We start from the raw sequence: 10,765 nt of genomic DNA on the forward strand, positions 1-10,765 counted from the left end.
AAAAATTAATTTTTGGTAATTGAATTTTTTTTTGTTGGTTTTTGGGCTATAGTGGCGTTTGTAGAACGCCACTATAGGGTGAGTCTGTAGTGGCGTCTAAGAAATGCCACTATAGGTCTGCCCTATAGTTGTGTTCCCAAACGCCATTATAGCCTTTTTTTTTTTAAAAAAAAAAATTGGTCTATAGTGGCGTTTAAGAATGCTACTATAGCCTTTTTTTTAAAATAAAAAAATTGATCTGTAGTGGCATTTTGAAACGCCACTATAGGGCAGATCTATAGTGGCGTTTCTCCATAAACGCCATTATAGGTCTATAATTACGGTACAATAATGGTGTTTAAAAATTCCACTATATCCCGAATAGACCTATAGTGGCGTTTTTTGGACCTGTAGTGTCATTTCACAAATGCCAGAAGGGAGAATGTCACTGAGAATTGAAGACATGACTCAAATTCGGTCTCCCCTGCCCACCCAAACTTCTCTCCTTTTCCCTCAATTTTCTCAGTTAGGGCTATAGTGAGTCATGTATTTTTGTTTTGATTTCCAGATGTCGTTCCTCGTCAATGTTTTTATTTTTATTTTTATTTTTAATAGCAATTTTTTTAATTTTCTTTTAATTATTAAATTTATTATAAAAAAATTAGAGCCAAAATGGTGTCATTTTTACTCACTTAACGACACCACTTAATGACACCATTTAATTGATATTTAACTGAATATTACAATAACAAAAATTGAAACTTAGAGAACTTAAATGACAAAATTGAAAGTTAGAGGATTGAAATGACAAAAGTTGAAAGTTAGATGGTCAATTTTAGATTTTTACCTAAATATTATTTTGAGACAACCTAAAGTTCACCCCAGCAAATATTGGATATGGCTCAAATCCTGTTGTAGGATTACAATAAAGCAGCACATAGAATTTCTTTGCCCATGTCCAGCAGTAGCTGATTGTCTTTGGAGGTCAAAAGAATCAGTTCAATATTGCACATGTTTTATCTAATTGATTAGATTATTCTGTACTGGTGCTACTATGGCTATTCAAACCTGTAATAGTTTGGCCTATACTTTCTGTTGTCCGGCCTGTATCTCTTTTTCAATTACAAATTTTATTTCTTTTATCTAAAAATAACAATAATTAAATAAAAGAAGAAAGTCTCTTGATCGTTGCAAATTATTTTAATGTAACACTATGTTAAATAGGCTTTTGACATTGACAACTTAATCAAATAAGATTATGTGTTGGATTTTTCATCCAATCCATAACCATAGGATTTCAGCGGAACTCTACAGGAAGGCATATAAGCAGGGGGTTTGCGGATGCTTGTCTCCATAGTGTCACCGTTCTTTACAATAAAGACCGTGTCCATGCCCCAACTCATGTGTCGATCTAAATGACAGTGCCAAAACCATACACCTGCCAAAAATCATTCGATCTTAGCACTTACGACATATAAATGAACCAGAAGGTAATATTATAATAATAATAATAATTATTATTATTATTATTATTTGAGAAGGTAATATTATTTAGGTTCAGCTTTATTGTTTTTTTTTTTTAATTAGGGTCCGTTTGGATACAGCTGAAAACTGAAAATACTATAGCGAAATAATTTTTAAATGTGTGAATAATACCGTGGACTCATTTTTAATAAAAAAATTACTGAAAAGTGAGATTTGTTGGTCCTGTGAACAGTGCACGAGATCCATTGATGTGTACTATTCACACAGAAAAGTCAACAATCATGGCTCCAAAAAAAGAAAAAAAGAAAAAGGCAAACGCTAGACGTGAAAAGCGCAAATCGCGCTTCTTAAAAACACTTAATATTAGGGATATTACAAATTTTACTACATAAATCTTACAAACTAACATATCAATTTTTAATATACAAATAAAAACCCATTAATAAATTAATAATAATAATAATAATAATAATAATAATAATAATAATAATAATAATAATAATAATAATAATAGGTGAAGCTGAGAGAAACTTAAATTAAAATTTCAAATTAAAGTTTCAATTTTGCGCCATATGTACTAAATTATTTATCTATAAAGAGTTTTATTTCTTAATTTTAGAATTAAATGTGGGATCATAGTATAAATATTCATCAAAGTGAATTATTAAGTACAAAAACCAAAGATTTGAAATGAATCATAAAAAAAAAATGCTTCACAATAATTAAAAACATGGACAATTTACATTTTATACCTAATGATATCTTTACAAATTTTTTTTAAAGAGTTAATAAAATATAAAAATGACTATCAATAGTATTTAAATTATATATATATATATATATATAGGAATTATATTATGCATCTGATTGTATATCTTTAAGTGTATCTATATATATGCATGAGATTACAAATTAATATATTAATAATATGATACTAGTCAAATTTATTATCAGGTTAGTTTGTAAATTTTTTTAATTATAAAATTGATAAAAAAATTTAATATATTTTATAGATGTTATTAGGGGTGGCAATTCGTGTTCGCGTGTCGGGTTCGTGTCGTGTCAAGTCATGAGTATTCGACTACATAGGTCAACACTAACCCGACCTGTTTATTAAACGGGTCAAGATTTCTCAACCCTAACACGACCCATTTATTAAACGGGTCAGTCGTGTCGACCTGTTTATCAGATTTTATCAAAATGAAAAATAAAAATTAATGAAAAAACAAACAAATAAATATTTTTAATATAAAATTCAGAACTAACGAGTAACTGCATCACAAATAATCATTCAAAATTAAAGCATATCCCAATATCACAAATAATCAATCACAATATGTCAAAGAAAATAAATCACAACAACTAATAAGTTTATATACCTAGAGTTTGAAGGGTATATTGGTAAAATATCATTTAATTAAACGGGTCAGACGGGTCAAACAGGTTCTATGTGTTCAACACTAACCCAACCCATTTATTAAACGGGTTAGTCGTGTCAACCCGAATATGACACGAACCCGTTAAGCCTCAACCCATAACCTGCTAATTTCGTGTCGTGTCGTGTCGGGTTCGCGGGTCGTGTCAAATTTTGCCACCCCTAGATGTTATTATGTACCTGGACCATGTTTGGTTATTTTTTTTAGAAGGTCGGATACTTGATCAGGGACTTCAAGGACATAATCTAGATGTTATTTGAGCTAACACTTCTAACCATAACATATAGTCATATACATATTAATCCCACATCCATGTTATATATATTTTTTATTAGGTAAATAATGGGGAGGTAAAGATTGGGTTTGAACAACATACATGAAGCATTATAAAATATATCATCACTATTCTAGATTATCACTTTCACTTGAACCCGATCCCCTACCCATGCTTACAATCTTTAAAATGGATGCAATTGCTTTATAAAAGGAAAAAAATACCTAAGAAAACAAGAAGTCAAGAACAACTAAAGGGAAGAGAAGAACGCACCAGGATTATTTGCCACAAATCTAATGGCAACCCATCCATTCTTAGGAATTCCAAAGGTAGTCACCTCAGGAGGATCAACCAAATTATAATGTTTTGGGTCAATTTCATTATTGAAATTTCCAAAACCTGTACCAACCACATAGAAGCTATATCCATGCATATGCATTGGATGATTTACAGAGCCTGTTAACACGTTAGTCCCTTGGAAAACTATCTCGACTGCCTCATTGTAATTCAACACCTTCACCTTAGTCCCTTGGACTGTTAGTTCAATGCTATCTGGAAATTCATCACCGGTAAAGTTATAGTATGAAGGTGGTTGGTCGGGAAAATCTGTGGTGTAAATTCCACTAATATTCCTGCACAAGAAATCTCAAGTTGATCATATTTTTCAAACATACAGGCATATATGGTTGTAGGGTATACATTTATCATAATATAAATCTAAGTATTTCCATATATCCTATAAATTAAGATATGTTTGTTTAATGTCCGCGTGGACATAAATCCGAGGAGGCCACTTAAGGTCTTGTGAGCAAGATAATGGTTGGCTTATAGGAGTAACTAATTGTTATTCCTTTTAAAACTGTGAACTTTGAACAATTTTGGTTGAGAAAAAATTGCAAACTCTCTTTTCCATAAAGTATTTGAGCTGGAAACCTACTTGACATATGTAATTTTATAGCAAGGGATTTTTTTAGTTGATATAACTACATTAAGTACAATGTTAAAACTTAAAAGTGAATATAAAACATGATAGTAAATCATTCTGCATAAAGTTTTATTAAAATTAAGCAATGACCAAGGATACTCTACAAGAAACCCATGTAACAAACTTCTTTTGTGGTCATTTTAGCAAAAGCCAACACTTTTTTCAACTTTTGTACTGTGAGGGGCAAGTCCCTTGCTAGGCTATTTAGGGAACTGCTCAAGGTTTCTAAGTAGAAAAAGACACCATAATTGTTCTAATATAGCTCACAAGTTGATGATAGTTCACAAAAATATTCAAATCCTTATCTAACATGGTTTATTCTAATATTAATGGTTTAGGTTTATTTTACCAACTACAATTTCTAAAAGAAGATTTTCAACTACCAAAAAAAAAAAAAAAAATTTCGAGCATATGTACTAAATTAATATATTATGCTTGTAAAACTTAAACACAAATATAATTAGTCATTTTATATCTTAAAAATAAGGAAAAAATTAATTGAAAAATATAAAAAGAAAACTATACATCTTATTTAATTGATACTTAAATATCAGAAAATATTTTATTTAAAGTTGTCATCTCACATCTCAATTTATACCCAACCTACCCTTTTTTAAATCATTTAAGAAAAAAGAAATGAACTACAAAGTCTACAATTCTCAAGGAGAAAAGGGTAAAAGTATGCAAATGCATACCTTGTCTTTTCCAACAATCAAACAATTAAAAAAAAGAGAGGGAAGAAATAACAAAACCTGTAGTAGGCCTGTAGCACATCAGTACTTGGGTTGACCCAACTTATGTTATTCAAGCTTGTCCCTAATATCTCATCATCAACTCCTCCAGAACACGTTGGACAGAAGATTGTATTCATGGAAACTGTTACATACATTTTGGTAGTTATGTTCAAGGGAACGTTTACGGGGTATTCATAGCTAGCTAAGCTCCTAATGCGATTAGTGAAGTTTAAGGCAGCAATATAATCCAGGTAAAAAGGAAGTGTAGTTGGAAAGGAAGGAGATGATGGGAAACTATAGTTGTTTTCATATTGGAGAATCGCAGTTGCATTGACATGATCAAATGCTGTAACAGAGGCGTCTTCGCTTGAGTATTGTCTAGCAGCCATATAATAGCGACCGAGAGACTGGTTTGTTGTGATTAAGACATCCATTGTTTGTCCTGGGCTTATCATTATGTAACTTGTAGCTAAAGGTTTAACATAACGTCCATCCATCCCAACAACTGTGAGATTATGTTGAGCTACCGCAAAAAACAATTCTGCATTCATGACAGCATTGATTATACGAAGAAGATAGGTCTTGTTGTAATCTACTGTCCAATGGTATGTTGTTTCTGCAAATATTAACATCATTGTTAAATATGTCACTTTACTTTTAAAAAAAGTTTAGAGACAATTTTTTACCAAAATTTGTTGAAATGATCAACTTTGAGTGACAAGAAAAAAAGAAAGTGTTAGGTATGTAAATGAAATTGCCCACCACTTACAATTAATTACTCAAGTAAATTGTGGTAAAAATAATTGTGAACCTAGAAGAAATGTGAACTTAAAGTTTGTGACACACTCTTGGAGCAGGCACAAAAATCTCCCGGTTCACCATTTATGGTATAAGCATCGGAATGTGGCAAATCACTACCAGCTTCAAGGGCTTCATCTACCTCTTCCTTTAAATTTCCCTTGTACCAGGCCGCTGTATATTCAATAGACTGAGTTAGATGTAAGGTAGAATTAATAATTACTTTTTTTTTTCCCGGTGTTTGAACTATAAATTTCTTTGGTCACTTGTATTTCTCCGATCTGCTCAAATCGATCTGTTGGCGAAGGAAATAAATAAGAAAAAAATCTCCAACTTGACCAGTCATGATTCATGCTACAATCTCCGAGATAGGATTTTACTTTAGAACAAAAAAGAAAATATTGGATATCTATATATATATATATATATATATATATATATAAAATAAACATTGGATATAAGTTCACTTTATCCCACAATAAAGTGAGCTTTTATATATATATATATATAAAATAGATTTGAAATTTAATTCTATAAAATTTTCCATTAAAATCTTATCAAGTAATTTTTTTAATGGTAGACTAAATAATTTTATATACAAATACAGTACAATAAATATGTCTTAATAATTATTAAACTTTATATTTAGACAAAAATAAAAGAGAAAAAAATTATATTTTAAAAAATTTATGTATTGCACACGGTTATTGACTAATGTAATCCAGTTATCAAAAGATGGTCTTTGACCTATTGTCTATTGACTATTGACACGATGGAACGGGGCTGGAAATTGAATCACGACAAGATTAATGATGGAGATATTATTTTATTGATTCTACTCAGTATATAGTCGACCAAAGGAAAAAAAAAAAAAAAGTAAGTAAGAGCCATTGTGCAATGTATTTAGTCTTTCTATAGAAAATTAATTTTTAACTTTGTTCACTATATGGGGATTAGGCGTTGAGATTCTCGTAAATCCTGGCCTTCACTGGTTCATGTATCTAATTATTACCATCGGTAATAATTAGATACATGAACCGGCATAGGCGAATCAAATTGTGATTCATATGCGGAGCCATATTTGTGTCAACAAAGTTAAATTTATTTATTCATTTTTTCTTTTGGCTAAGGAAAAAGTAATTTGAATATTAGACATTTTTATTGAAAATGTTAAAATACAAAAAAGTATTAGTTGAATTATAAGACAGTTTTAGATCTTATAATAGTAAATCTAGTAATAACAAAAGTTAAAGTTGTTTTAAGAATTTATTCTTGATTTTTTTTTTAACAAAAGCCATTTAGAAAAAGTCCGTTCCATAAATATTTTTAAAAAAGGACTTTTTTGAAATGGTTCTTTAAGAACGATTTTCTTTTCCTAGAGTCTCTCTCTCTCTCTATATATATATAAAAGAAAGGAAATGTGCAATAATTATTAGGTAATTATTATTTTGATGCATATATATAGAAACTGAACTAAACAATAAATTAGTACTTCATGATTTTAAATTGCTAATTTGATTTACATACCATGATAGTTTCTTTTTCTTTTCAGAAGCAAGCAACCTTTCAACACAACATATGCGTAAAAATTAAATTTTTTTTTTTTTTTGATAGTAACAATTCATAGTAAGAAAGTTAATATTGAAAAGAAAAATATATGCAATCTAATTTTTATATCTTGAACAAGCAACATGATAAAAAGAAGATTTGAAAAAAAAAATTACATAGAAAATCAATGGATTGGTTAAAAAATTTAACAAAAAGGAGAAACGAGATTGAGACCAATTTTATTGTGTTAATAATATCTGAAAAAAGTACCAAAAATATTTCTTATTTTCTTTCATTTTTCTTTGTGATTTATATAACAATATACTGCTATTTCGGGCCTTATTTATTAGATTATTAGTGTTTCTTTCATTTCTTAAGGGTCACATGAATTTAACTGCCCTAATATTTTTTTTTTATTTTTTATACAAAATAGAATTTTTACTCTAGCCTAATCTAAGTGTATATGTGTGTGAAGCTCCTTCTTGGAGATTTAAACTTCAGCCGTTGCCCCTCATACCCCACAAGCACTTATACTTGTGGAGTGACTACCGCATCAATAGTGCGCGGTGGTAACGGCCCCAATACTTGATACAAGTAAGTTTAATTAAAAAAAAAAAAGATTAAAAATTCAGTTGAAAAAAATCATTATGACATTATATAAACAAGATTATAGGAACAAAAAATTACATGGGGTCATCTCACACTTAGAAAAACAAATAACTAATAAAGAAGTACCAATTTTTCTCATTTATACTATTAATAACAGGATTTCTTGTTTGGGTAATTTCATCATTTTGCGTACTAAAATATCTTCACATAAATTCTTAAACTCTCTAAACTACTCCTATCTTTTAGTTGAATAATTTTAAATTTAGAAATATAAACTACCTAAGTTTTAGGCTTTTAAACTCTTTTATCAACTCCCTTACTCTCCAATCTTTGTGTTAAAACCATTTTCCCTCTCCCTTGTGTGTGTGTGTTTGTTTCTCAAAAAAAAAAAAAAAAAAAAAACTTTTTTATATCAACTCTCATGTAGAGAAAGATCCTAATAATTAAGACACTATCTCTATCTCACTTTTAAACATTATTTCACTAAATCCAAAATAAAAAAAAATAAAAAAGAGCCTTATTACTTTACACTTGTGATGACTGATGAGTCTAGTATTCTTATAAGATGACTTTTGGAAGGGTGATTACAGTCAAAAGTTATGTATTGATGAAAGACTGAAACACATTCTCAGGGTGTGTTTGGATACCGTTTATTTTGTGGAAAAACGAAAACTGAAAATATCGTAGCAAAATAATTTTTAAATGTGTGAATAGTATCGTGCGACCAATTTTTAATGAAAGTTTTGTTAAAAAAAGAAGTTTATGGATCATGTGAAGTGCACGAGAGCCACTGAAAAAATATAAATGCTCTTCTAAAAAAGAAAAAAAGAAAAGGAAAACATGGCAGCTATCCAAACACATACTCAAATACAATTGTCTAACAAATTTAAACAGTTTTAAATTAATAAATTTAATTATTTAAATAAAAAATTAATATAAATTTCAGCTAGTCTGGGGAGAATTAGTTTATTAGCTTTTCCCGCCCAAATCCTAATGGGAGTATCTCAAAAGATAGAGGAGTTCCTCAAGAAAAGCGCCAATAGAATATAATAAAAACATTAAAGAAAGAAAAAGAAAAGTGCACCGTGATTCACCCCGCATATATATAGTCATTTTGAAAATATTTTAGGTAGTCTCGAAATATAGTGAAATTGTGCTCTCTCCTCTCACATTCACGGTGAATCTTATTATGAATTTAATAAGTAGACCCCACTATAAATGTGAGAGGAGAGAGCACAATTCCTCGTGCTCCGAGAATACCTAAGAGTTACTCAGTCATTTATAAATCTGATCCTACTAAAAAAATATGACAGTGTTAAATAGACACTTTCACACATGTCTATACACACACGAAATGCAATTGAAATGGTCCATTGAAAACACGATTTTAAGTGTGCACATAGTTTTTAGTAGAAAATTATGGTGTATTATAAATGCGTACTCCTTTCCCTCACATGAATAATAGGTCTCACTAATTAAATTTATGGTGAAACTTACCATTTATGTGAGAAAAAAGAATACATATTTATAGTATTATGAGAGTAACTAATAATTTTCCGATTTTAGTCTTAAAAAATATACATTCTCCGATTGCATGTGATAGGCATTGGTAAGAACTATTAAAAAACTGACATGAAGTTGGCACATGCAATAAATTGGAAGTGAAAAATGGGTCGTCTTGATCAAGACGAATGATTACGTTTTAGATGCTATTGCAGTAAAAGAAATCTAAAAAATTATTTTCAATAATTAAAATTAAACCCTTTTTGTCAATTTTTACGTTCTTACCCAACACAATGATCTCTTCTGCATCTGCTTTGGGAAAAGAATAGGTGGATCCAATAGCAGGCAAAATGATAATAGCACCATGAACTGTGGCTCGTGTCCAATCACTATGAGCATGCCACCAAAGGGTTCCTTCTTCATCGGAAAATAAAATCTCGTATGTGAAATTTGTATCAGGTTGAATGGGACATTGTGTGATATATTCTGGACCATCAAACCATGGATTTCTTGGTTGTTTTACACCATGCCTATAATAATGATCACAATATTATTATTCAAAATAAAATGTCATTCTAGTGAGCCACACTAAAGTACCAGGATATGCAATAAATTAACAGTGTGTAAGAGTCTAAGAGAATACCAGTGAATAGTGACTCCATAATATCCTTGATTGTGGACATTAACATAAACGGTGTCTCCTTTGTGAACCTTAATTTCCGGCCCTGGGAAACTGTCGTTCACAACTAGCATGCTCTTTGTACTACACAGCCCTGTAAAGTTTTTCTCCCTAAGCTACAAACGAAGAGAGAATATATAAGCAGACAATAAGCTGCTGATCTTTGATCAAAATTTAAATATATATGGGTAAAGAAATTGCAAGATAGGTGAAGCAACGGCGGTTCTCAAACCCAATTTCATAAATCCAAAAACATTCACAGATCGAATAGGCAAGGAAAGTAGTGGTAAGTACTTACAACGAAGTCATAGAAATGGACATCGCCTTGAACCATGCAAAATAGGTGTACAAAAAGAATCAGAATACCCAGAAACTCTAACATCGCGTACTTGTTCTTGGAATTCATTTTCTTACCCTTTAAAGAATACTTTCTTTGCTTACAATACCTACTTATATTGTCTACCCCTTGTCCTTTGTGTTCTATACATGTACAAATTAAATAAAGAATCTCGAAATTCTTCTTCTTCGAGTCCTTACCTGACAGTCCTCTATCAATTTTTTTTTTTTTTTTTTTTTTGAGAAACAGTCCTCTGTCATTTAACCATCCAAGTTCCCATAGTTACCGGACGTTCTTTTTTAAACAATAAAAACATTCATGGAATTGTTGAAGGTTAGTAGAGCATTGTCATAGCGCACGTGAACTACTTTCGAGTCTCTAAATTACATCTCTATTAA

The 10,765-nt window shown here is 30.3% G+C and overlaps 1 protein-coding gene across 1 annotated transcript; it reads right to left on the reverse strand.

Annotated features, from left to right (window-relative positions):
• Positions 1-1,233: 1,233 nt before the first annotated feature.
• On the reverse strand, positions 1,234-10,436 carry LOC142622143 (laccase-14-like). The gene is made up of 7 exons (XM_075795578.1): positions 10,329-10,436; positions 9,995-10,146; positions 9,637-9,881; positions 5,740-5,865; positions 4,912-5,509; positions 3,448-3,806; positions 1,234-1,417 (listed from the first exon to the last, which is right to left on the reverse strand). The coding sequence occupies exons 1-7, from the start codon at positions 10,434-10,436 to the stop codon at positions 1,236-1,238; spliced, it is 1,770 nt and encodes a 589-aa protein (XP_075651693.1). The 3' UTR covers positions 1,234-1,235.
• Positions 10,437-10,765: the final 329 nt, after the last annotated feature.

Source organism: Castanea sativa, chromosome 1 (genome assembly GCF_040712315.1).
Source record: "Castanea sativa cultivar Marrone di Chiusa Pesio chromosome 1, ASM4071231v1".
Classification (NCBI taxonomy): Eukaryota; Viridiplantae; Streptophyta; class Magnoliopsida; order Fagales; family Fagaceae; genus Castanea; species Castanea sativa.